Source organism: Suricata suricatta, chromosome 8 (genome assembly GCF_006229205.1).
Source record: "Suricata suricatta isolate VVHF042 chromosome 8, meerkat_22Aug2017_6uvM2_HiC, whole genome shotgun sequence".
NCBI lineage: Eukaryota > Metazoa > Chordata > Mammalia > Carnivora > Herpestidae > Suricata > Suricata suricatta.
The window spans coordinates 106,833,631-106,860,430 of record NC_043707.1 but is presented as its reverse complement, the minus strand read 5'-3'; the positions used below and the strand labels follow the sequence as shown (position 1 = coordinate 106,860,430).

At 44.3% G+C, this 26,800-nt stretch overlaps 3 protein-coding genes across 11 annotated transcripts; 1 reads left to right on the top strand and 2 right to left on the bottom strand.

The window, feature by feature from the left end:
• Nucleotides 1–349: 349 nt before the first annotated feature.
• CCDC163 (coiled-coil domain containing 163) lies at nucleotides 350–4,522 on the bottom strand. 4 transcript variants are annotated; one of them, XM_029946964.1, is made up of 10 exons: nucleotides 4,437–4,522; nucleotides 4,115–4,271; nucleotides 3,602–3,761; nucleotides 3,404–3,437; nucleotides 3,036–3,223; nucleotides 2,842–2,923; nucleotides 2,492–2,678; nucleotides 2,304–2,371; nucleotides 889–1,006; nucleotides 350–635 (listed from the first exon to the last, which is right to left on the bottom strand). In XM_029946964.1, exons 2-10 carry the CDS (start codon nucleotides 4,132–4,134, stop codon nucleotides 512–514), a joined length of 981 nt encoding a protein of 326 aa, XP_029802824.1. In that variant the 5' UTR covers nucleotides 4,135–4,271; nucleotides 4,437–4,522; the 3' UTR covers nucleotides 350–511. The 4 variants fall into 4 exon arrangements, with proteins under 4 accessions (XP_029802824.1, XP_029802821.1, XP_029802822.1 ...); XM_029946961.1 differs by lacking the exon at nucleotides 4,437–4,522 and having other exon boundaries at nucleotides 350–625; nucleotides 869–1,006; nucleotides 3,602–3,726; nucleotides 4,027–4,116; XM_029946962.1 differs by lacking the exons at nucleotides 4,115–4,271; nucleotides 4,437–4,522 and adding an exon at nucleotides 4,027–4,094 and having other exon boundaries at nucleotides 350–625; nucleotides 869–1,006.
• On the top strand, nucleotides 4,274–9,277 carry MMACHC (metabolism of cobalamin associated C). Of its 4 annotated transcripts, none has more exons than XM_029946967.1 (4): nucleotides 4,274–4,445; nucleotides 6,620–6,814; nucleotides 7,716–7,757; nucleotides 8,366–9,277. In XM_029946967.1, the coding sequence occupies exons 1-4, from the start codon at nucleotides 4,365–4,367 to the stop codon at nucleotides 8,783–8,785; spliced, it is 738 nt and encodes a 245-aa protein (XP_029802827.1). In that variant the 5' UTR covers nucleotides 4,274–4,364; the 3' UTR covers nucleotides 8,786–9,277. The 4 variants fall into 4 exon arrangements, with proteins under 4 accessions (XP_029802827.1, XP_029802826.1, XP_029802828.1 ...); XM_029946966.1 differs by having other exon boundaries at nucleotides 4,276–4,445; nucleotides 7,716–7,868; XM_029946969.1 differs by lacking the exon at nucleotides 4,274–4,445 and adding an exon at nucleotides 4,452–4,604 and having other exon boundaries at nucleotides 7,716–7,868.
• Nucleotides 9,278–10,060: 783 nt separating this feature from the next.
• PRDX1 (peroxiredoxin 1) lies at nucleotides 10,061–24,663 on the bottom strand. 3 transcript variants are annotated; one of them, XM_029946970.1, is made up of 6 exons: nucleotides 24,559–24,663; nucleotides 22,313–22,429; nucleotides 19,365–19,518; nucleotides 18,881–19,003; nucleotides 17,404–17,534; nucleotides 10,061–10,414 (listed from the first exon to the last, which is right to left on the bottom strand). In XM_029946970.1, the coding sequence occupies exons 2-6, from the start codon at nucleotides 22,416–22,418 to the stop codon at nucleotides 10,329–10,331; spliced, it is 600 nt and encodes a 199-aa protein (XP_029802830.1). In that variant the 5' UTR covers nucleotides 22,419–22,429; nucleotides 24,559–24,663; the 3' UTR covers nucleotides 10,061–10,328. The 3 variants fall into 3 exon arrangements, with proteins under 3 accessions (XP_029802830.1, XP_029802831.1, XP_029802832.1); XM_029946971.1 differs by lacking the exon at nucleotides 24,559–24,663 and adding an exon at nucleotides 24,426–24,529; XM_029946972.1 differs by lacking the exon at nucleotides 24,559–24,663 and adding an exon at nucleotides 24,174–24,195.
• Between the last annotated feature and the right edge of the window lie 2,137 nt (nucleotides 24,664–26,800).

Sequence of the window (26,800 nt, the reverse complement as noted above, 5' to 3'; positions counted from 1 at the left end):
AGCCTTAAGAGGTAGAAGCTGGAGGTGAGCAGAGGAAGCCTCTTATTGCTCAGGTCCAGGCCTATCTAAATGTCTTGCCCTCCTCTATATCCCCACAGCAATACTGCCCCAGAGCACTGTCCTACTTCATTCCACCCACCAGAATGGGAACTCCTATTTCCTTCCAAATTCCACTGAGCACAGGGCTTGCACTCAGAAAGTTTAGCTATAAGTGTCAATGAACTTGGATTTCAGAGACAGGGATGGCAGAAAGCTGTAAGTGTCTATGAACTTGGATTTCAGAGACAGGAGGAAGAAAAGGTACAGTTGAGTCTATCCCATGTGGGTGCTGATTCACAGAAGACATAAGGAAGAGTTAAAACGTTTATTGCAATTGGTGGGCAGGCAGTGACGAGCCTCAGTAAGGAGGGCAGATGCCAGCTACATCAAGAGAGGAGGGCCAGGGGGCCCAGAAACAGGGCCTTGGTGGGTAAGGTGAGCAAGGCTACTCTTACAAGTTCTTATGGGTCACTCAGGAACATTGTGGGGCTCTTAAAGAATAGGTTCTCCTGCTCCTGCTCAAGGCTCTGGTTCGAAAGCTGAAAGCTACTGAGCTCCAGGTCAGAAAGTATGCTCCTCTGGAGATCTGAGGGGAAAGAAAGGGTAAAGAAAACACATCAACACACTATGATACACACAGTACTAGGCTCTAGGCCCGTCTGATGGGGAGGAACAAACAAGCCTGACCTGGGATAAGTAATAACAGAGAATGATGGATTCACCAAAAAAGAGGCAGAGACTCTATTATACCCAGTGCTAAATAATCAGGCAATGGACACACAAGCACCATTCAGATTCATCCTCCCAGACCTGGGATCCCTGCACTTACCGCCACCTTCCTTGTTTCCTTAAAAGTTCCCAGCTACTGTTGCTGTCCAGAAAACTGACTTCAGAGCTAGATGAAGAAAGAGACATGGAGAAGGTGGCAGCCAGGGGCAGCTTAGATTGGAGGATATGAATGGAGGTCCTGGAAAGGGGAACAGAATCAGAGGCAGAGACGGTGACAGTGGGTTCAGATGATCCTTCTACCATAGAACTGTTCTCCTTCATGAGGTGAGGACCCCAGTCTCCTCTCCCTTTTATTTTTTAATTTTTTTTAATGTTTTATTTATTTTTGATACAGAGACAGAGTATGAGAGGGGTAAGGGTCAGAGAGAGAAGGAGACACAGAACCGGAAGCAGGCTCCAGGCTCTGAGCTAGCTGTCAGCACAGAGCCTGATGCGGGGCTCGAACCCACAAGCGTGAGGTCTGACCTGAGCCGAAGTCGGAGGCTTAACCGACTAAGCCACCCAGGCACCCCTCCTCTCCCTTTATCCTTCAAACATATAAAGATACCTCAGTGACTATGTATCAAGTAAATAATGTCCAGTACTGCCTTTACAGGCTGTAACCCAGATAATCATACCACTCCTACCAGCTCATGTCAAATCTAGGATAGCTGAACTTTGGTCCCCAATGCCTGGCCTCTGAGACAAATCCCTTCCACTGCCACAAGCATCCACACTCCCTGACCTAAGGAGATTGTACTCCTGCCAGGAATCCTGGGTCTCTGTCCTGGCAGCCTCCTGGGTGTGACTCTTGCCCTTCTGGCCCCTTTGCAGCTGCTCCAACATCTGCCAGACCATGGGCCCAGGTAGCACCAGGAAGGACCATTCCTCTCCCTCTCCAGGAGGAATCCCCCACCCCACCACAGGCATCTTCAGCACATGGAACTCTCATGTGGGCAATGACAGTCTATCAACCTGGAGAAGAGGGCTTGGGAAGAAAAGCTTTGGAGGGAGGTAGAGTCAGCACAGGGAAGAGAGAAAAAGATAGGAGTGGGAGAGTGTATCCTGGCCTGCCTGCACAACAGAAAAGACAGAAAGGAAGGAGCCTCCACAGGAGATATGAAGAGATAGGTCTACCTTTCAGCTGTGGGCCTGAGCTTGCCCTTCAGCCATCTGTTTCAGCAGCAGCTCCTGGTGCTGGCCTTCAATGAGAAAAAAATGTAAGAGAGCTGTTCTCCAACTTCTTTCTCTTCCCCTCCCTGTCTTGTGCCCAGCCTGGTGCTGAAAACTGAGACAGAACATTCTGGTCTAGCTGCTGGGAACCCTCCAAGCTGACTAAGGAGACTAGACTCACACCATGAAGGCAAGACAAAACACCTGGCCAGACTTCTGAGCAGCTCAAGAAATCAGAGTTATGACCACTTACTGGGATAGCAAAAAGGCTTTCCAGGAAAAGGGATAGGTGAACTCATACCCACCCCCAATCTTTTACTCACTCAGCTGGTCCTGCAGCAACTTCAATTCCTCCTGAAGAATCTCTGATTCCTCCCACAGGAGTTGACGCCTGGACAGATGGAAGTAGTGGCATTCTAAAGCCAATCAACAAGCCCTGAGGACACTACCAGAGTACAGAGTACCAGGAATTCAGAGGCCCAAAGAAGGAGAAGTCTTGCCCATTACTTACTCATTCTGAAGCTCTTGGTGAAGGTCACCAGTAGCACTGCACTTTCGTGGTCCTGTTTGTATTGGGGCTTGGGCCTGTTCCTGTATCTGGCTTCGAAGGCCCTGAAGTTCCCTTCTCAACCCCTCCAGCTGTTGCTCCAGGAAAAGGACCCTCTGCTCTGGGCCCCCCTGCAGCAACCTTAGTGATGCTGTAGTGGGACAAACTGAGGGTCAGTCCTTCTGAGACCTTTACACATGAGCCTAGACTCCACTTGCAAATCAAGACACAACTACACACACAGGATGTATGTAACAAAATCGTGTACATACATAATGAGCTGTGTGCATGGGAAAAAAGAACTGGCCAGATACCTTCCATGGCACAGATCTTGTACTTCTGCTGCTTTTGCTCTTCCAGCAACCCCTGCACAGCCGGCCTTAGTGTCTCAGTCACCTACCCAGGCAAGAAAAACCACATGAACTACCATGTAAGGGGCATCCCCAACCCCTGGTATCCTCATCTCACACAAACACAAGACATACACACTTGGGATTCCACACTTTACCTGAGCCTGGGATTGAAGCTGGGATTGGAGAATAGTAACTTCATCCCAGAGAGAAGATGTGCCATGGGTCTTACCCCAACTCAGTCTCTCTGGGTGACAGAGAGTCTCTAGAGCCCAAAACTGTTGAGCTTGGACTCCAGACTGGGGAGGCAAGTGATAATGGGAAATCCAGGTCCCACCCAAATCTCCTGTTGAGGGAATAAGCAAGAGACAATTGTGAGGCATATCTTTGGGGGGAAAACAGATGTTTGTTCAGGAAAGAAAACAGTTGGAATTTGAAAGAGTGGATGGTGGATGGTACAGGCACTGGGGAAAAAAGCAGATCCTTGAAAAAGAAAAGACTAGGGGTAGAAAAGAGATAAACTTACCCGCTGTGGAGACTCCAAGAGGAAACAGCCGCTGCTAAAAAAAAAAAAATAAATAAAACAACAACAACAACAAAAACCCACACCAAAAAATACCAAACAACAACAACAACAACAACAACAAAACAAGTTCACAGGCCTATAAGCTCTGAGTGTCCCTAAACCCAAACCTCCAACGGGGGCCCTCAGGTGCCCTCTCACCTTAATCCTGGCGACATTTCCATCAGTAGCTTTGAGAAGCACGTCGAGATGCTCAGACCAGCTCAGGCTCCTACTCATAACCTTCCGCAAGGCTCCCTGACGTCTTGTGGCTTTGCTCTCCCAGCCTGGGACACCAGAGGCACAGCCCAGTAAAGCTACACTTTAGATTGAAAGTGGGAAGTGGGGATGTAATACTAACGGTAGGGATGCAGTATCAAGCCAAACTGGGACTGGTTAGGGGAGTGGTGCTTGGGGAGATCTAGGGGGAAAGCGGGATACTCTGATACTCAGATATCAAATGGGAATTAAGAGTGCCGAATCTTGGTCGAAACATTCTCAGATCCAAGACACACTCGGAACCTGTGACAGCTTCTAGTGCCGCGGCCCCTTTCAAACCCTTCTCTAGACGGGAAAGTCCATCCAACCTCGGACTGGCTGCCGCAACGCCATTTGGGAAACTGAGTTCGTCTCTCGCGGAGACGACTGGCGATGGAGGCCGTGGAACTACGTTACCCTGGTAGCGGCTCGAGCATTCACACCGCCCCCGTGAAGCTTGCCGGGAAACCGAGGCTTTCTGATTCCGTAGTTGTTGGACCCAGGACAAAATGCACTACATATCCCAAGATGCATTGCAGAGCCAAGGCCGTCCCGCTGCTGATCCCGATAGTTCCTGGGAAGTGAAGTCCAAGCTACCTTGAAACTTAACGACCCAGGTTGTCCTTGAGACTCTATTCCCCAGAAAGCTCTGCGCCTAGCGTGCGCTATGGAGCCGCAAGTCGCAGAACTGAAGCAGAAGATCGAGGACACGTTGTGCCCTTTTGGCTTCGAGGTTTACCCATTCCAGGTTGGTTCATCCTTTCTGCGGTGCTGGGGCGAAGTGTATGATTGGCCTCGGTGCTATTGGCGTGAAGCTTGAGAGCCTTCTGATCTTTCCCGAGCTCTTCTGGCCCCATGTCCATCTGACGTACGGGGACAAGGTGTCAATGGGGACTTGGTTAAAAAGGTAGAGTAACGGCCGCACGTTTGTCCTTTTAACCCCATATAATGCCATATTGATGAATGAGAGACACCACATAACCCAGTGATCTTGTGACTCTGCCACCTGCCTAATTTACAGGAAGAAAGTGACAAGTAAGGTCAGAGTCAGTTTAGAAGCGTCCAAAAGGAGGGGTGCCTGGGTGGCTCAGCCGGTTAAGCCTGGTTTGTGAGTTTGAGCCCTGCCTTTAGCTCTGTGCTGACAGCTCAGAGCGTGGAGCCTGCTTCGGATTCTGTGTCCCTCTCTCTCTGACCCTCCCTAGCTCACGCTCTTTCCCTCTCTCTTTCTCTCAAAAATAAACATTAAAAAAAAAAAGCTTCCTTAAGGAGTTAGGATAGGGCAAGGCCTGGTAGGTTTGTGTAGCTAAGATTTAGGTTATCTGAGGGGGAAGGGCGTTCCTATTGTTGAACAAGCAAACAATTGGCTGGTTTGTACCATCTACCAACAGAAGGCCAATTCACGATGTTGCCAATCACCAGTGCTGGGCTGGGTACAGAAACTGTGCACTTGCTTGTCACAGAAGTCTGGCACCACTATCGACCCTTGTTTACATAGATCCACCCCCCTTATCCAGTGCCCTGTACTGAGCTGTGTGCTTGGACACAAAGCTAAATCAACTCAGCTTGAGCCTTTTGCCTGATGCTTAAGAGACCACCTACTCCCACCCCTTCCACTGAGTGGCACACAGCAGTGCTGGGAAAGAATATAGTGAAAGCAGGCTCGGTCTAGGTTGAGAAGGACTTCCCAGAAAAAAAAGAGTTGAGCTATATATGAAAAGAAGGAAAGAGTATTATGTATCAGAAACAGCTTACGTAAAGGTGTGGAAGTAGTGGTGGATGGCAGGTATGGAGAGAGTGGAAATGTTCGGTGGGTCAGGTAGAACTGGGTGGGTAGTAAAGAGTTACTGTACTGAACACAGCCAGTCATCGTGGCTTTTACTTCTCACCCTTTCCCTCCCCCACATACAGTTAGACACCAAGACCTTTAGGGATCTGTCACCTGAATCTCCCAAATCCATTTCCTTCTATCCAACCCCTCCATGCTTGGATTATTGCAATAATCTGCTTGCTATCATTTTGCATTCAATCCATTTTCACACTGCAACTGGATCTTTCTAAAACTGATCATGTCAGTTTCCTCCTTAAATTTTATTTTTTTAAGTTTATTTTTTTTATTTTCTTAATGTTTTATTATTTATTTTTGAGAGAGAGAATGAGACAGTGTGAGCCAGGGAGGGGCAGAGAGCGAGAGGAAGACACAGAGTCTGAAGCAGGCTCTAGGCCCTGAGTCAGCACAGAGCCCAACGCGGGGCCCGAACCCACGGACTGTGAGATCATGACCTGAGCTGGAGTCGGAAGCTTAACCGACTGAGCCACCCAGGCACCCCTCCTCCTTAAATTTTCAATGGCTAGCCCCTCACTGTCACCAAATTAGACCTATATTCCTTAAATTAGTATCTAGGCCAGTCATAATCTCACACTTACTGATCTCTCCACTTCTCTCCTGTCCCCTTTACAGACCCTTCGCTTCTATCAAACTAGACAATTTGCTGTTTTCCAAAATATGTCCTTTTTGCATGTCTTTGTTAATGCTGTGACCTTTATTTAGAATAAACAGCAGATTTTCCCTCCCCACATCATTTTGTCAGTTTCCTTCCTAGCCTTCAAAACAGCTTCCAAGAAGCCTTTTCTAATTCACAGGATCCTCATCTGGCCATCATTGCACTAATCACAGTAGACTTCTTTTGGTTCTTAGTTGCTCATGAATTCTCTGGCTCTTTATCCCAAACTTCCCTGTCAGAGTCCCCTATGGAGGATTCCCCCATAAATATACATCTTGCAGCATCAGTAGAAATCCATTCACCAAATGAATTAGATACTGAGGCCAAAATTTATGAGGCCTTGAATGCCAGGCCGAAGTATGGGTCTAGCAAAGGCCTAAATTGGCCCTCCTGTATGGCCTGAATTTTCTCTCTGTTCCAGGTGGCATGGTATAATGCACTTCTGCCTCCAGCCTTCCACCTACCCCTCCCAGGACCTACCCTGGCCTTCCTGGTACTCAGCACACCTGCCATGTTTGACCGGGCCCTCAAACCCTTCCTGCAAAGCTGCCATCTCCGACCAATGACTGACCCTGTGGACCAGTGTGTGGCCTACCACTTGGGCCGTGTTAGAAAGGTGAGCAAAGTTCACACATTCCCCCAGGTTTCAAACCTGTAGTAGCTGCTTCCAGCTTTTCTAAGCTTAGTACAGGATCTAGACCTACTTAGGGTTATGAGCCACTTCCCAGATGAGCTATGCTAGAGCTGTCTTTGACATTGTGATCTCTCCCCATTCTGCATTCTTAGCCCAGTTTCAGCCACCTTCTTCTAGCAGCCCCCCAGGTCTAGAATCAAACTCACTTACCTTACTCTTATGGGCAGTTAATAATATGAACCTCAAACTAGACTTCCCTTGGAAGTCCCTTCACCTGTCTGCCCTAGACCTGGACATTTTGTGCTGTTTTGGGGCCTTTTGAGGGTAGAATATACCCCCCACCACACAGGTACACATACATAAATACACATACATTGGGTATCCCCAAAGCTGGGTCATGTCTTCCTCCACACTGAGATTCTGGAGGGCTGAGCTAAGTAACCCCTCATAATAGGCGTTTGTAAGTCAGACCTTATTTCCCTTCAAACATGGGCCCTCCTGGACAGAATATCATTTTCTTCACAGTGGAGCTCCCCACCCCCACCCCCAAGTTGAAGGTCTGTTTAGCTTTTTTTTTAATGTTTCATTTATTTTTGAGACAAAGAGATTCAGAGCATGAGCGAGGAGAAGCAGAGAGGGAAGCACAGAACTGGAAGCAGGCTCCAGGCTCTGAGCTGTCAGCACAGAGCCCAACGCGGGGCTCGAACCCACACATGTGATCATGACCTGAGCTGAAGTCGGAAGCTCAACCGACTGAGCCACCCAGGCACCGTTTTCCCTTTAAACAGCTTCTGAGGACAGAACCAAACTAACACAAATTAAGACTATAGGACAAAGTCATGATTCCTCTTATGCTGAAATGAGCTTCCATCTCTTATCTCAGAACCTCCCAGAGTTGCAAATGGAAGTCATCGCTGACTATGAGGTACACCCCAATCGGCGCCCCAAGATTCTGGCTCAGACTGCAGCCCATGTGGCAGGGGCTGCTTACTACTATCAACGAAAGGATGTGGAGGCTGATCCCTGGGGAACCCAGGTCAGAGGGCAAGGGTGAATGAGTAGGGACTGGGAGAAAATGGTGAAGTCTCCTCAAGATACCAATTCACATTCTTCCACCTACCCTGGGTAAAGGATTTTGTAGACAGAATCCAAGGGAAAGGGGTACCCTAGTCAGGAGCCTAACCACACATGCTTTCTGGAGTTGGCCTGAGAATACATCAGGTCAGAGAACTTGGTCTATTCTTAAAATCTGATTATGGGATGAAGGGGGCAGAGCAGTGATCAGGAAACCAACAGTGAGACTGGGAAAGTGACAGAGACTCAGCTTAAGGAACCCTTATAGGTTTCTCATGGCCAAAGTAAACGCATGAAAAGGGTTGTCTAGGAGAGGAAATAGGGGAGCCCGGCCATAGGCTGGGTTCACATGTGGAATCTGTGTCCCTTGAGAATAAATGAACAAGCCTAGCTTGCCGTGAGGATAGTTGGACTTAGTGTCAAGGTGACCTCCATAACCTTGCTTTACCTTCTCCTCAGCACATATCAGGTGTGTGCATACACCCCCGATATGGAGGCTGGTTTGCCATCCGAGGAGTAATGTTGCTGCCAGGAATAGAGGTGCCAGATCTGCCACCCATAAAGCCCCTGGACTGTGTACCCACAAGAGCTGACCGAATCACCCTGCTTGAAGGCTTTAATTTCCATTGGCGTGACTGGACATACCGGGATGCTGTGACACCACAGGAGCGCTACTCAGAAGAACAGAAAACCTACTTTTCTACTCCACCTGCCCAACGTTTAGCTTTGTTGGGCTTGGCCCAGCCCTCAGAGAATCCTAGTTCTGCATCTTCTGAACTTCCTTTTACCACACTCCCACCCAAGAAGCCCCAGAATCCCAGCAGAGCCCAAGGCTGGCTCAGCCCCAGTATCTCACCACCTGCATCCCCCAGCCCTTGATATCCTCCCTCCTCCCCTGGGATCCCTATTTATAAGTGGTACTTGCTCCAGGACACCTTTGGCTTTGGCAAAACAAGAGATTTTATTTTGGGTACAATATTTTTGTTTAATCAGGCTTCAATGGCCCAGCTTGGAGCCCAACATGGGCTAGAACTCATGATCCTGAGATCAAGACCTGAGCTGAGATCGAAGAGTTGGATGGTTAACTAATGAGCCAGGTGCCTGGAGCACAATATTATTTTTGACAAAAAGGACTATAATAGAAATCTTCAATGAAGATAACAAAGCTTAGAGAAATTTAGTCAAAATAGTAAGTCAAAAAGACAGATCCAGGATCCCCAACTGGCTTAGGATATGGGATTACTCCTCTTAAACTTTCTCTGCAGTACTCCAAGATCTATTTGTTACAGACCCTAAAGGGCAATCATCCCCAAACTAATGGCACCTGCCTCATAGGCTTGTTGTGAGGAGTAAATAAAAACATGCAAAGCATTTCTGGAACAATTCACTTATTTATATTAAGAGGTGTGTGAGCGGTCATTGAAACCCCTGGACATCCTGTACTACTGCTCTTAGGTCTTGCATGGAAGCATGGGGTAGACTGGACTAGCTTATGTCTGGAAGAGTACACAATACACCAGACTGTTTTGCATCTTCCCTAGTTACAAGCACTCAGGAGAAACCCACCTCCATCCCCCTTACATCCCTCCCTCCTCAGAACAAGGAGATGAATGAGGGCCAAAATAGGACTACACTCCAATCAAAAAGCTAGGACCCAAGGAAGCCAGGAAGTGCTCAGCACTGTGCTTTTGATACAGAAAGCCTTCCCCTACAAACACCAGGACAGTTTGTCCCTCCCTCCCCCTTTTAGTTTCAGAGCCTCTTATTCTGATCTTTTACAGAGTCAGTACCAGGTATTTAGTGTAAGAGGCCAAGCTTCAAGTTCTCATGCAGCCCTCAGCATAAAGGGAAATGTCCAAGTAATCTCACTGGGGCCTCCATCTGCAACGTGCAACTTATGCTTCACCTAAAAGACAAACTGTAGTGCTCTGACCAATATTCTAACAGGTCTTGCTCTTCTCCCCCAAATGTAGTGAAAATGTTAACACCTTGGTTCAGTTTCTTTCCTGTGTCTACTTGCATATGCCCCCACCCAGTATAACTTTCTGATTCTGAGGCAGCTATCACTCTCATATGGCCCTATAAAGGGAAAGCAAAGAGTAAATTCCTCTAAAAATCAAAGCTAGTGCCCGCTAAAATGAAGACTCAACAAGGTCTCAGTTCAAGTTTAATAGAAACAACAAAGATCAAAAGTGATGCCCCACTACTGTACACATCAGTTGGCTTGCTCCGTAGCACGGCGTAGGCCAATCTCTTCAGAGGAAGAAAGGCTGGCCTCCCCAACCCCTGCAGGAAAGGCCTGTCTTATCCATACCACATCTGCACTGAATCTAAAGTCTTGTGTTTTAAGCATGACAAGAGTACAAAGAGATTCTGTTTTCATCGCCACCCAATGCAGCCTGGCCCTAAAATGGCCCAGTGCTCACTTCTGCTTAGAGAAATATTCTTTGCTCTTCTGGACATCAGGCTTGATGGTATCACTGCCAGGCTTCCAGCCAGCTGGGCACACTGCCAAGAGAAAAGTACTATCAATTAATAACCTGCTCAGTGGTTGAGTTCCACCCTCCTCCCATGGACAAATGGGTGACAAATGGACAAAAGGCTCAAAACCGAATCTGGCACCTTAAGAGGTGAACACTCAGGAAACCAGGATGCTATGCTACAGACTGAGATCACTCAAGCCTTTTAGTACAAGGCTAACTAGAAATATAATCTTCACCATAACCCTAATACTATAATATTCATGCAACCTGAAATTTAAAAAATTTTCAATTGAATGCTTTGGTCTAGAAATAATCTGCCTAAAGCACATACAGGGAAAAAAGTTGTTAACAGTAGAGAGTGGATGAATCGGTATTTGTATTTCCTAAATTGTTTTATGTATGCTTCGTGTATACCTTTTCAAAAATCTTAAATGCTCTTCAATTAATGGTGCTGGGACCAGCTAGACTTCACATGCAAAAGAATGAAGGTGGAGGGGCGCCTGAGTGGCTCAGTCGGTTAAGCGACCAGCTTCAGCTCAGGTCATGATCTCAGGGTTCATGGGTTCGAGCCCCACATTGGGCTCTGTGCTGACAGCTAGCTCAGAGCCTGGAGCCTGCTTTGGATTCTGTGTCTCCCTCTCTCTCTGACCCTCCCCTGCTCGCACTGTATCTCTCTGTCTCTCAAAAATAAATAAAAAAATATTAAAAAAAAAAAAAATGAAGGTGGATCCCTACTTTACACTACATAAAAAATTCAACTCAATAATGGATCAACCTAAAGATAAGGGCTAAAATCAAACTCTGGAGAAAACCGAGAACTTCATGACCTTGGATTTGGAAATGCATTCTTAGACAGGATTATAAAAGCAGATGCAACAATAAACAAATAAACAGGACTTGATTAAAATTAAGAACTTTTGTACAAAGGACTTTTTTTTAAGTTTATTCTCATTTATTCTGAGAGAGAGCAAGGGCAGGAGCAGAGAGAGGGAGTCAGAATCCCAAGTAGGATCTGTGGTGTCTACACAGAGCTGATGTGAGGTGGAACTCCAAAACCGTAAGATCATGACCTGAGCCAAAATCGAGTCAGATGCTTCACCAACTGAAGCCACACAGGCACCCCAAAAAGGACATTTTTAAGAGTTAACACAGAATATGAAAAAATATTTACCCATCACGTATCTGATGAGGGATTAATATACAAAATGTATCTATAAAGAATTCCAACAATTCAAGACACCCAGTCAACTCACCTGGGTGACTCAGTCAGTTAAGCATCTGACTCTTGGTTTCAGCTCAGGTCATGATCTCATGGTCCCTGAGTTAAGACCCATGTCAGGCTCTATGCTGACAGTACGGAGCCTACTTGCAATTCTTTTTCTTTCTCTCTCTGTCCCTCCCCCACTCACTCTTTCTCAAAATAAACTTCAAAGAACTCCCACAACTCAATAAAAGACACCCAGTTCAAAATGGGCAAAGGACTTGAGCAGACATTTCTCCAAAGATACGCAAATGGTCTATAAGCACATGAAAATATGCTTGATAGTATCACTAATCATTAGAGACATGCATATCAAAAGCACAATGACACCTCTTCACACCCACCAGGCTATATAGTATTTAAAAAAAAAGAAAATACTACATGTTGGCAAGTTTGTAAAGAACCCTTAATATTGTTGGTGGGAATGTAAAATGGTGCAGCTGCCATAGAAAAGAGTTTAGCAAGTTCCTGAAAAAGCTAAACAGAACTACATGACCCAGCAATTACACTTCTAATATATATACCTAAAATACAAAGCTCCAGACACCCATTCACCATTACTAGCAGTATTCTTCACAACAGCCAAAAGTTTAAAAACCTGTGTCCATCAAGAGATGAATGAATACACAATATATGTACATAAAATGGAGTGTTACTCAGCCTCAAAAAAAAATGACATTTTGATACCCACTGCAACATGAACCTTGAGAACCTCAAACATATTATGCTAAGTGAAAGAAACCAAATATAAATAGACAAGTATTGTTTTATTTCACATACATGAAATATCTAGAATAGGCAAACTCACAGACACAAACTAGAAGCTACCGAGGGCCGGAAGGAAAGGGGAATGGAGTTATTGCTTAGTGGTTATACCTATTTGGGATGATAAAAACATCCAGAAAACATTGCTGATAGATCTACAACACCGTGAATGTAATTAATGTCACTAAACTGTATACTTAAAATATCAAATCATGCCACATTGTATTACATTAAAAGTCTAAAACTTAGATGGATGGCTTGGTTAATCATCCAACTCTTTATTTTGGCTAAGGTCATAATCCCAGGGTCGTGGGGTTGAGCCCTGTGTTGGGCTCTGCGTGGAGCCTAAGATTCTCTCTCCCTCTGCTCCTCTCCCCAGCTTATATGCTCTTAAAAAAAAAATTTTTTTTTAATTTCATGGTTTGTCCACATACCAAGAAATAAGCTAAATAAATAAACAAAGCTAGAACTGGGTACAACAGTTAAGGCTCTGAAGATAGCAACGTTGGCCTCCTTAGTGTTCTTTAACTCTGCCAAATGGGACAGCCTGAAATACAAAGGGGCAGGACCCCCATAGAAGGCCCTACTTGTTTCACTAAGTGACTACCTTCTACCCATGGTAAACAAAGGTCTGAGTTTGAATCTTTCATACATTTATGCAGACGGCATAGCTTTCAACTTTTTCCTATAATCCTGAGCCAACAATGCTCCTTGGGCTAAACTGAGGAGACAAAAAGCAAGGGAACCAATCTCTGATTTTTCACTTCCATCTGCTATTCCATCTTCTAGGAGACATGTAATCATCAAAGTCCAGTAATAAAGAAGTCTCACATGCTTAAGGGAGAGGGGGGGGAACCCTTTTTAGTCCAGGGATGACAGCCTTAGACGTCACTCAGGAACTAAGTGCCTGGGAACAAAATAATATGGACCCAGCTGCCATTACTTTCCTGAAATCTACACTTGACTGTTACAGTTAACTTTAGTAGCACCAATAGGTTAAAATACAGGTCCCTAAACATAAAAAAGCTACAAAGAACAAAGAGCAGCAAATAAGCAAAGACCAGATTGAGAGCCAGCCAGAAATTTGACAGTAGTATGAACAGGAAACCAAAAAAATTTGGGTCTTAGAAAACAGGTAATCTTTAAAAGAACAGCCCAATTATAGATCATGACACAAAGATAAGAATAATGAACCAGAAAACCCTTGCCAACTTTTTCTCATTGGCAGTAAGTTCTCATGGCACTTAAGTCTAAGGGGCACGTGGGTGGCTCGGTCAATTGAGGATACGACTTCAGCTCAGGTCATGATCTTGCGGTCTGTGGGTTCAAGCCCCGCGTTGGGCTCTGTGGTGACAGCTAGCTCAGAGCCTGGAGCCTGCCTTCTAATTCTGTGTCTCCCTCGCTCTCTGACCCTCCCCTGCTCATACGCTATCTCTCAAAAATAAAAACATTAGAAAATTTAAAAAATAGTAACAATGTAGGTTCTTAACTATAGAAAACAAGCAGGGTTACTGAAGGAAATGTGAAAAGAGGGGTAGGATACGGGTTAAATGGCTGATGGGTATGAAGGAGGGCACTTGTGAAGAGCACTGAGTGTTGTATATAAGTGACAAATCATTAATTTCTACTCCTGAAACTAATGTTACACTATGTTACCTGAAACTTAAATAAAAACCTAAAAAAAATAGGAATATGGGATATATAAATACAAATAAAATTGAATTACATTGAACGTTTAAAACTGATGGTAAAGAGAGCACCTGGGTGGCTGAGTTAGTTAAGCATCTGACGTAGGCTCAGGTCATGATCTCACGGTTCATGGGTTCAAGCCTTGCTCAAGGCTCAGAGCCTGGAGCCTGTCTTTGGATTTTGTATCTCCCTCTCTCTCTGACCTCCCCTGCTCACACACTCTGTCTCTCAAAAATAAATTTAAAAAAAAAAACATTAAAAATAAAAACTGATGGTACAGGTCAATTACATCTCAACAAAAAATAGAAACGTAAGCCTATATGCCAAATAACACACACAAAGTACCACCATGAATTTTTGGTATTCATAGGCTCTCAAAAGGTCACTATCTTATAAATCATAAAGGCTACACACAAAAAGCTTATCCTGCTCTAGTGGGATCGGAAGAAGAGACCAAGAGTCTGAAGAAGCAACTTTCAGTTATGAAAGCTTGAGTTCAAGTCTCGCCTATATGCAATGTGCTAGCAAAGGGCTTTGCCTCACTCAACAAACTTGTCTTTGAGCTGAATCTCATCCCCCACCAGGAGGCAGTCTCAGCAGCCATCAGCCTCTTCAAATCCACACAAGCTTCTGCAAATGGTGCCTTTGGGTATCAGTGCTCACCCAAACTACCACTTTTGGGTCCCTCTAAGAGACACACCACTAATTCCAACTCTTTAACAACTTCCGCATCCAACTCTTTTTTTGAACAACCAGACGTGAAGTAACCGCTTGAGCTAAAGCCGACCCTGCATCCAACTCTTTTTAACAACTTCAGCATTCTTCATCACAGGATCAGAGCTGAAATGGGCCTTAGAAAACTAGTCTGAACTATTTATTATTTAGAGAAAGAAAATGGAATGTTATTAAGACAAATCTATTGAAGTACACTGTGTACTTGATCTGACATCAGTAGCATTTGATCACAACTATCTTGTCCTCAGGGCACCTGGGTGGCTCAGTTGGTTAAGCAGCCTACTTGAGCTCAGGTCATGGTCTCACAGTTCATGGGTTGAAGCTCCATGTCTGGCTCTGTGCTGACAGCTCCGGGTGTGAAACCTGCTTTGGATTCTATGTCTCCCTCCACCTCTGTCCCTCCCCTGCTCGTGCTCACTCTCAAAAATAAACATTAAAAAAAATTTTTTTAAAAGACAAACAGTAACTGTCTTTGTCTTTCTAATCCTCAATTACATTAAACTTGGAAAAGTGTGAAGTTTAAGATCTCCATTCCCCACATACCCAGCACTTGCAGCCTCAGGCGATAAGTCCTTAAAAACTAAACTAACTCTTAGCATAAGGCTTTTTCATTCCAGCAACAACTATACTCCAGTGAGGGCAAATAAGTAAAAAAAAAGCTACAGCCCTGCAGCACCCAGGTGGCTCAGTTAAGCTTTCTACTCTTGATTTCAACTGAGGTCATAGTCTTTAAGGTCTGAGATCGAGCCTGCATCAGGCTCTTTGCTGACAGCATGGAGCCTACTAGAATCCCAAACAGGCTCTCTCTCTCTGCCACTTCCTGCTTGTGCACATGCTCTCATGCTCTCTCTCAAAAATAAAACTTAAAAAAAAAAAAACAAAATCTAGGGGCATCTGGGTGGCTCAGTCGGTTAAACATCCAACTTTGGCTTAGGTCATGTCAGTTTTGGGGTTTTGTTTTTTAATTTTTTTTAACATTTATTTTTTTGAGAGTGTGATCAGGGGAGAGGCAGAGACAGAGGGAGACACAGAATCCAAAGCAGGCTCCAGGCTCTGAGCTGTCGGCACAGAGCCCGACATAGGGCTCAAACTCACAAACCGGGAGATCATGACCTGAGCTGAAGTCGGACGCCTAAACAATTGAGCCACCCAGGCGCCCCCAGTTTGTGAATTTGAGCTCTCCATCAGGCTCTGCAAAGACAGTTTGGAGCTTCCTTGGGATTTTCTCTCCCTCCCACTCTCTCAAAAATAAACTTTAAAAAAAAAAAAAAGCTACAGCCTTACAAACTCAAAAGCTGGCATCAAGTAGTTGAGTACTTATCACAACACCGCCATGAGAATATAAGGAGAAAAGTACTAATGCTGGAAAAATAGGGGGAGGAAGCCTATACTCTATAAAATGCTAGGTAAAAACCCTAGATTTGAATCTGCTTAGTGATGTATGGATTCTATAAGCTCAGTTGTGTCTGCTCTTGATTTTGGTTCAGGTCATGAGCCCAGGTTCAGGTCATGGAAATGAGCCCTGCAACAGGCTCCATGCTTAACATGCTTCACATCTCTCTCTGTCCCCTGCCCCACTCACACACTCCCTAAAAAAATTTTTAATTAAAAAAAATCCTCTTTTGGGACTCCTGGATGGCTCAGTTGGTTGAGCATCCAACTTTAGCTCAGGTCATGATCTCACAGTTCGTGGATTAGAACCCTGCATCAGGCTCTGTGCTGACAGCTAGCCCAGAGCCTAGAACCTGTCTTCGGATTCTGTGTCTCCCTCTATCTCTGACCCTCCCCTAACTCACGCGCTCTCTCAAAACTAAATAAAAAAAAAAAAAATCTTAAAAAAATTCTCTTTTATCCTCAAATGTCTAATGAAGAACCTCGATATTTCATTTGAAACCTTCTATCCCTAACCTTCCTAAAAAAAGATCTTACATAAACATTTACATAATTTGATTAATTGCAGATTTTAATTCTTACAGACATGACAACCACGCTATACAACAGAATGTTTTATATGTATTTTTTAGAAAGTATTTAAAAAAATTTTTTCAAAAAAAGTATTTTAAGAGAGAAATGCATTAGTTGTATCTGTCCATTGTCCTTGAGCAGGTTATTTTAGTCCTACTTTTATTTTCCAAAATACAAACCTTGTCTTTTACAATTTTTTTAACACAAATATAACAAATATGGACCACAAGGATTAAGCTCCTCTCCCAATAAACACCTGTCAAGAATGGCATGCTTTATCTCTAGGTATAATGCTCAAGCCTTTTGTTTTGCCCTTCTACACCTAGGAAATCCTCCTGCACCCTTTCAATAACTTAAAGGGCTGCGGCAGTGATTCTAAATGAGCAGGGCAGAAGCTAGAATGTGGAACTGGATCAAAAAAACCTTTTATATTCCTCTCCAAGCTTTTCTATTACCTTACCCCCACAACTCAGTATAATGCAGAGACTTCAATTTCACGGAGACACAGATTTTTCTCATTTGATAGACAGACCTTGTTCCTGCCATCTTTCCTATCCTACCACCATTCTATTATCAAGTCACCAGGTAAACTGACTTACCTTCCCCATGCTTGTCAGTAAACTGGAAGGCCTGAACTAGTCTCAGAGTCTCATCCACAGAACGCCCAACAGGAAGGTCATTTACAGTGATCTGTCGAAGGATACCTTTATCATCAATGATAAACAGGCCCCTGGGAAAAAGAGATTGAAGGTCTGAGAGAGATGCATATCAGTTTAGAAACAGCTTTGTTAGAACAGTGATAACAATGGAAATGAAAAAGTGCTGGCCTCCCAGACTTGCACTGGCTTTGCCTCTAATGAACCCAGCCGCCCCCACCCTAGCATAAAACAAAATGAGGGGCACCTGCCTGGCTCAGCCAGAAGAGCATGTGACTCTTAACCCTGGGGTTGTGGGTTTGAGCCCCATGTTAGGTACAGACATAATGAAGGAAAGAAGGAACAACAGAGAAAAAGAGAAGGAGAAAGAGAGACGAAGAAAGGGAGGGAGATTAGATTAATTTTAAAAATTAAAAATAAATTAAAAAAAAAAACATATTTATTTTTGACAGCCCGAAAAAGTACGAACGTGGGAGGGTCAGAGAGAAAGGGAGATACAGAATCTGAAGCAGGCTCCAGGCTCTGAGCTGTCAGCACAGAGCCCAACACAGGGCTCGAACTCACAAACAGTGAGATCATGACCTGAGCCGAACTTGGACGCTTAACCAAGTGAGTCACCCAGGCACCCCATTAAACTTTAAATTTACATAGTGATAGGGGTGCCTAGATGGCTCAATTGGTGAAGCATGTGACTCTTAATCTCAACACTGGGAGTTTGAACCCCACATTCAACATAAAGATTACTTAAAAATAAAATCTAGGGGCACCTGAGTGGCTCAGTCAGTTAAGTGTCTGACTTTAGCTCAGTTCATGATCTTGCAGTTTGTGAGTTCAAACCCCATGTCAGGATCTGTGCTGACAACTCGGAGGCCTGGAGCCTGCTTCAGATTCTGTATGTCCCTATCTCTCTGCCCCTACCCCCATGCTCAGTCTCTCTCTCTCTCTCAAGAATAAACAAACATTTAAAATAAATAAATAAAATCTAAATAGGGGTGCCTAGGTGGCTTAGTTGGTTAAGGATCCCACTCTTGATGTCGGCTCAGGTTCTGCTCTCATTGTTCAGGAGACAGAGCGCCTCATCAGGCTCTACAAACTGAGCATGCTTGAGATCCTCTCTCTCCCCCTCAAACTGAGCATGCTTAAGATCCTCTCTCCCCCTCTTTCTGTACTCCCCTCACTCATGCTCTCTCTCAAAAATAAATAAATTTGAAAAATGAAATATAAATAAGTAAAATTGAAAAAGCTAAAAAATAAACTTAGTCATGGAGATCAATATTTCTCAATAAATTAACTGGGGGGTGGGGGGGGGACAGTTAACAACAAGAAAGGAGTCTATAGATCAGGGCCCTACCTTTCTCCAAATAAAAAAGGCCCTCAAGTCAATCTTAATTTTGATGAGAACCCTCTGGTAGGTATATACCTGAATGAGATGCCTTCATCGGCCTTTAGAACTCCATAGTCCTGAGCAATGGTACGCTTGGGGTCTGATACCAAGGGAATGTTCATGGGTCCCAGTCCTCCTTGTTTCTTGGGTGTGTTGATCCTACAGCAAAAGGCACACATTTGATCACATTCATTTTAACTCATGTAGTAAAAGCACTAATTGTTATCTACTCCTTCCTTTTCTCAACATTAATCTAATACCCAAAAGACTTCAAACTTTCTCAAGCAGTAAAGTCAGTGCCTGAAGACAGTTAAGGTCACCAGGGTACACTGGGCTGCAACCCAGGCTGCTTCTCCTTTGCTGCCAGGTAATAAAAGAGCAACAAGAGGAAGTTACCGCCTTTACACTCCTTCCATCAGAAGCCAGAAGGCAATACTTGAATAAGTCTATTATCAAAGCCCCCAATCCCACCTGCAGCTTAGTTCAAAGTTCATATGCAAAAGCTGACCAAGAGATTTACCATGCCAGGTGACAGAAATGAGAATCCACAGAAGCACCAATCACTTGGCAGTTGAGTTTCTTAAATTCTTCTGCTCTGTCACTGAAAGCAATGATCTCCGTGGGACACACAAAGGTGAAGTCAAGAGGGTAAAAGAAGAACACAACATATTTTCCTAGGGAGGAAAAAGCCACAGGTTTACCTTTGAAACCTATTTCCTTGCTTTAAAAAGGACATCTGGCTGACTCAGTGGTGTGTGTAGACTCTTGGTCCCCCATGTTGGGTGCAGACATTACTTAAACATAAAATCTTGGGCCACCTGGGTGGCTCAGTTGTTAAGCATCTCACTCTGGCTCAGGTCATGATCTCAAGGTTCAAGAGTGCAAGCCCCACTTCGAGTAAGCCCCACTTCTTTCTCTCCCTGGCCCTCCTGGAATTCTCTCTCCCTCCCTCTCTCTGCCTCTCACTCACTTATGCCCTCTCTTTCTCTCCAAATATTTTTTGTTAGAATGACTTTTTATGTTTATTATTGAGACAGAAACAGAGCATGAGTGGGGGAGGGTCAGAGAGAAAGGGAGACACAGAATCCAAAGCAGGCTCCAGGCCCCTAGCTGTCAACAGAGCGAGATCATGACCTGAGCCGAAATCGGACGCTCAACCAACTGAGCTACTCAGGCGCCCACAGAGTATTTTTTAAAAGTAAAACCCTAAAGACATTTTTCTATGAAAAAAATGCCTTTTTATAGAAAACAACTGCTAAATGCCAACACTCAACAGACGTCTCCTAGCAATTACTTTCAAAACATCTTGTGGCAGGAAAGCCTCCATTTAAAAAAGTTCCTTTCAGTTCTATGCTTTATTTTCCTGCCTCCTCATTAGCTGCCAATTGTAAGATAAACAATGTTCAGTCTGATTTTCATCTCTACGTAGTTGAAATTAGCACAGAGCACCTGGTTGGCTCAGTCGGTTAAGTGACTTCAGCCTAGGTCATGATCTCCCCATTCCTAAGTTGGAGCCCCATGTTGGGCTCTGTGCTAACAGCTCAGAGCCTGGAGCCCGTTTCAGATTGTGTCTCCCTCTCTCTCTCCACTCCCCAACTCACACTCTTTCTCAAAAATAAACATTAAATATATTTTTTTTTAATTTAGTACATACACCAAGTTCTCCAATGAAGTAAAGCAAAACCAAGGATGCAATTACCCACTAGACAGCCTAAATGCCAATGCTTACAATTAATGCACCGGAGAATCTCCATTACTGGATTCTGTGCTACAGGGCAATAAAAAGACAAAATCAAAACAAAACAAAGCCTTTTGTATTTTTCTTCCAAAATAAACCACATCAAGGGGACAGGTAAGGTTTAAAGTGATCACCTGAATCAGCACAAACAGGTTCCTAACAGTACTAATAGGAAAAGAAAATTTTCTTGAAGCAAAAGTTCCAAAAGTCCTGATAGTAACAGGATCTCTAGTGTAAATTTACTGAGGTCACTCAGGTTACCAACAGAAGTAGATAGATCTTCAACTGGACAAGCAGCCTTTTGACTTGTAAAGTGAAAACCTAATAGGCTGAGTTACTGAAACAGTTCCAAATATTCACGTGTTTCTAGGTAGCAGCAATGTCTGAAAATCAAAATAAGCTGCTCCTTTTGACATTTACCCTGAAAATCAAAATCCGTAGAAACTCACTCATCTAAACAACTTCTCCAGGGCTTTGCCTAACAAGCACTGTGAAACCTCAGCAGGTCAAGCCCTGGAGGACAGAGAGCAGCTCTTTCTAAACCCTTGGGCCAGGGTCACCTCCCTATGGTGCTACTTATCCTGTTTGCCAGAGGAGCTTCCCTCCATAGGGCCCCTCTTACCTGCTTCTCATTCCAAACAAGTGTGCTGGGTTAGGAAACCTTAGTCACATGTTCCAAGCAAAAGCTGAGTCTAGGAACTAATTACTATACCACTAAGAAAGGTTACATCTGATTTCGGGCTTCCAGTTCAAGGAATTTGTATCAACTATCCAGAAAACTCAACTGTTAAACTGTTCCAAGACTATAAGGTTTAAAAAAAAAAAGTAGAAATTGCCGAGTGTTTATGTGAAACTGTAACATGAAAAGTTGTTCCAACTGTACCATCAACTCTTCTCTTGGGGCAAAACAGTCAAGGGAATGTACCTAAGCCTTCTGCCTAATAATATAGCAGCTGTGATATACGTATTTCGTAAACTTAACAAGCAAAAACTTGACCTTTCAATGAAATACCGAGAAGATCTCTAAGACCATACAACAGAGTACTGAGAAGATAACTAAGCTAACAACATGTCCAGGGGCGCCTGGGTGGCTCAGTCAGTTAAGCCTCTGACTTCAGCTCAGGTCATGATCTCACAGTCGTGGGTTCAAGCCCCGCGTTGGGCTCTGAGCAGCCTGGAGCCTGCTTCCAATTCTGTGTCTCCCTCTCTCTCTGACCCTCCCCGCTCATGATCTGTGTCTCAAAAAATAAATAAAAACATTAAAAAAAAAAAGTCCAGACATAATTAAAGCATGGGCTTTTTCCATAGCAGTCTGAACCTAAAATATCTACCCATGATCATGGTTGGTAATCACTATTTCCCTTCAACATGGAGGTAAACAGCCTCCTAACCCTAAAGATAGTGACCTAGAATATATAAATATTTTACAATCAAATGTAACAGATACAAAAACCTAATGAGCCATCACAAATTGTAAAATAATTCAATTTTAGTGTTTTGTTTTGTTTTGAGAGCAAGTGAGCACAGGCAGGGGAGGGGCAGAGACAGAGGGAGACACAGAATCCAAGGCAGGCTCCATGCTCTGAGTTGTCAACAGAGCCCAATGTGCGGCTTGAACTCCTAAACCATGAGATCATGACCTGAGCCAAAGTTGGATGCTCAACCAACTGAGCCACCCAGGTTCCTCTAAAATAATTCAATTTTAATGAATCTAAAGTAATTACTCTTACCTTTGTAGTCAGATAGGCTGATGTCTTTGAACTGGCCATCTGGCATAACAGCCGTGGCTTTGAAATTAGGGGCGGGATACCCAATTTTGGCATTTCCTGAAGACATCTTACTATCAGCTGAAAAAGGAAAGAGGAAATGAATTAGAAACAAGCCTTATTTTTTTAGATAACCAGCACATTTCATCTACTTAGAAACTTAGCTGTATAATGATAAAATTAATTGTCCAGTGGTCCTGAATATATACGTTAGTTTTTACATTAGTAAGAGCTTTCCATCTTTTGAAACAAAACCAGATACATATCTCTGAATATCATTTTCACTTAAATAAAACAATTTCATTATAAACTGAAGTAACGTCTATTACTTTTTCTGAAACAGGATTTGTGCAAAGGCAATTTTACTCTGTATTTTCATTATGCAAAAAGAAACTAAGTTCAGTCCCAAACCTGAGCCCAAATAACCATGCCACAGAATGTGATTCCTACAAGTGGTCATGTTGCTCCCCTTTCCCTGGACTGCACCTTCATCTGCCTTCATAATTCAGGAAGTATGCTGGACCTTTCTCCAGTGTATTTGCCCAAGAGAGCACACACCCTAACGCCAATCCAATTTTTTAAGATGCAAGACCAGGATTCTGGCATCTACTAAATTCTAAACCTTTAGTAGGATTTGTGTTTAAGCACTTGAAGTCCTTTTTTTTTTTTTTAATAGTTTATTGTCAAATTGGTTTCCATACAACAAACACCCAGTGCTCTTCCCCACAAGTGCCCCCTCCATCACCACCACCTCTTTTCCAGCTTGAAGTCCTTTCAAAAATGGGTTTCTGACCTCGGGCCAGGACAATTACCTATTGCTAAAAAGCAAGGCTGCATTGCATTCACCTAGGTCAACAAAGATTAGTTAACCAGTAAGCCATCAGTTTGAAAGCCAGAAGAAGCTAATTTTCCAAGTCCCAAAGTTTTTTTTGGTGCATAGTACCACAACCAAAAGAAACGCTGCGAGCATCTAGCACTGAAAAAAAAAAAATTAATGTTTATTTTTAAGAGAGCATGAGCGAGGGAGGGGCAGAAACCCGATGCGGGGCTCAAATGCACTAACAAGATTCACGACCTGAGCCTAAGTCGGACGCTCAATCTACTGAGACACCTAGGTGCCCCAGTCACTGCCAACTTTTTACTGCTTAACACCCTTAACAAGAAAGGGGCGCCTGTGTGGCCCAGGCGGTTAAGCTTCCGATCTGCTTTGGAACGGGTCATGATCTCACCCATCCGGAGTTCAAGCCCCGCTTCGGACGGACTCTGTGCTGACAGCCCAGAGCCTGGAGCCTGTTTCAGATTCTGGCTCTCTCCCTCTCCCTCTCTCTGCCCTTCTCCCGCTCACGCTGTCGCTGTCTCTGTCTCTCTCTCTCAAAAATAAGCATTAAAAAAGTTTTTTCTTAATGACAAACTAGTTAAGGCACGCTCCAATTTGGCGACAAAATATATAGGGTGTGACCCTAACATAAAGGACCTTCTCGTCCAAATCTGCTTTTCCAGGCGGCCCCACGTCCGCTAAAGTCCAACTCAGCCGGGGAAACGTTGTTGGACCTCAAACCCTTTGAGGGCCTCCTCCTCCAAGAAGTGTGGCTGGTGAAAGCCACACTCCCAAACTCCACTTCTGGTACGCTGCCACTCCCATCATCACCCGCAATGTAACACTTCGGAAAGCACCAGCAAAAAAAATAAAGTGCAATCTTCACAGAGGGATTTGGGACCACCACAAACCCTATTCCGTAAATGAAAAAAATAGAAACAAGGAAGGGAATCTTCATAACTGAAACTCCACATCTGGTCACAGCTGAGGACCAGGAACAGCCTTTACCTTTACCACACAACGGGCGGGCCTCAGGTCAGTTTCCAGGTCTATTCTAGAAGCTTCCGGAACCCGCCGCGCCCGGAAGGAGGCTGCTGAGGAGAGCCCACCACTACCACGAGTCCGCCCCGTCGCCAGGCCAAGCCAATGAGCGCACTCTGCTCGGGTTGTCGGGGGAAGAAGAAATTCGAGCCGACGTGGCTTCGGGGTTTAAACGGGTCTCCCCCCCCATAAGGAAGCCCCACTGGAGGGTGCACGTACCGCCTAACCACTCTCGAGCGCGTCACGCTTCGCCCAGCCGCCTCTCGCGTCGCAGCAACCCAAACTGAGTAGGGTAGGTCCCCGGGAGGATGAGGAAAGGGCGACAACGGGGCGGGGTGGGAGGGCGTCTTACCAGATCTGAAGCAGAACAAACTAAACGCCAGACAGGAAGAAGACGCGTGAAGCACGCGGGAGGTGCTGCCTTTATAGCCTGTAGGGCTCTCGCGAGAGTCAGAGCGGGCCGGGGGTGCCGGAGGGGGAGAGAGGAGGGGGATCTGGTCCGAGCCCCGCCCCGACCGAACGCGCCCCGCCAGAATGACTCAGCACTATCCCTGGTTGTGGGCGGGCTAGGGCGCGGAGAGTACAATACCCCTCCCTGTTACCGACGGTTGGGGTTGGGGTCGGAGTGCCAACTGCGACTGTCTTCAAATTCAAATTCCCCGGTTAGTCTGGATCTCAGTGAGGGGCCCCCGTTCTGTTGCCGTCCACGTCAGATCACGTCTGATCCATACCAAGCACTGAAAACTATCCAAATACTTCTCAAAAATACCACCCCGATCCCCAAAGCCTCTGCCCTATTGCTGATCCTCGGTATTTAGCCAACCTCCTTAATTATTCTGATTACAGGATTGCTGCTTTCCTTCTCCCATCCACTCCTTCCACAACTACTGGAGGGAATCTTTTTGAAATCTGATTGTTTCACTCCTCTGGTTTGTGGTTTTAAAAACTGGGGCTCTGTAGTCACTTTCCTCAGTTAAAACCCGTAGTCATTTTATGTGTGGCCTTCAGGCAAGAACCGTACTTTCCTCACCTATAAAATAAGAATACAATTTATTCTTTGAGGTCATCTTCGTAGCTTACTTAGCACAGTTCCTAGTGTCAGCTATTATTCCTATAATTCTTCCTTGCTCCTAAATTGATTGTAATACCCAGAACAATGAGTGGCTGTTTCAAGACTTAAGGCTTTTGTTCAAGTATGAAGACTCTCTTCTCTCCTAGCTGGCCTAGAGAAAATGACTTTAAAGATTCAGCTGAAGCATGACTTCCTCTGAAACTGTTCCTGACTTCGACTCATCCCCAGAATTCCTCTGAAGCTGTTCTGGCCTTTTTGCAAATTCCTGGAATTTACCATTCCCTCCTTTCTGCCCAAACAATATCCTGAGCTATACATAGGATCTCTTAAGCTATTTTACAGGTTTACATGCCTGCCCCTACTTGCTAGACTTTCTGGAAAGTAAGGTTTGGGTTACTTCCATGTCTGTGTCCCCAAGACACATCAGTGCACCTGATATAAAATAGGAGTGTGTGATAAACATATTAAGTCCCCTTTCTGCTCCCATGCTCCCATCTCCACTCTCCCACCCTATTAATTCCCTTGGATATTATAGCAGGATAAGAAATGGAAATGGAAATGTGCTGTGTCATGCTGGTTGAGCATCTCAAAATGTTTTGGCATTTATCCTACCTTGCAACAATAGTGATTTTTTAAATTGTTTTTTTCACTTCTTAGCCTGAGGCTGAACAATTACTTGGCCATTATTCATTTCCTTCCAGAGGTGCAGGGAAGATATAGAAGTTCAGAGCTTAATAGTGGATAGTTATTCCTGTGTGCAGGTAAACCAACAACACACAGTCCTACTTCAGCCAAAAAAAAAAAAAAAGACTACTTATTGTATCTAGCCCTGGGCTAGGCACTTGGGCTTACTTGGCTCATTCAAGAACCAAAAGAGTTCTCTTGGCCCAAGTAATCTTAACAGCCTAGCCCCATGGAAATAAAAAAACTAAGGAACACCTAAGTGGCTCAGTGCATCTGGCTCTTGGGTATCAGCTCAGATTATGATCTCAGGGTTTGTGAGTTTGAGTCCTAGATGGGGCTCCGTGCTGACAGTGTAAAGCCTCCTTGGGATTACCCCTCTCCCTCTCTTTTCCCTTCCCCGGCTCACACTGTCTCTCTCTCTCTCAAAAATAAATAAACTTTTAAAAATATATATAAAAAATAAAAATCACTAAATTCTACTCCTGATGCCATTATTATCCTATATGTTAACTAACTTGGATTTAAATAAAATTTAAAAAGTAATAAAATGAAATAAAAATAAAATAAAATAAAGAAGGGAGTCAGTATAGTAATAGAGTGGACTCCAGAGTCATAAGCCTGGCCAGACCACAGTAAGGTACAACTCCAGAGGGCACCATTTATATTATAGTCTATATAAGTGTCACATTTGCATATTGTGCAACAAGATGGTTCTGAAAAGAGAAAAAATCTTTTGAACACTTGTCTAAGTGATTATGGAATCTCTTTCCTCAGAACAGCAAAGACTTAGAAATGAGAGCAAAAGGTCTTTCTTCTTTATCCTCCTACAGTACCTAGT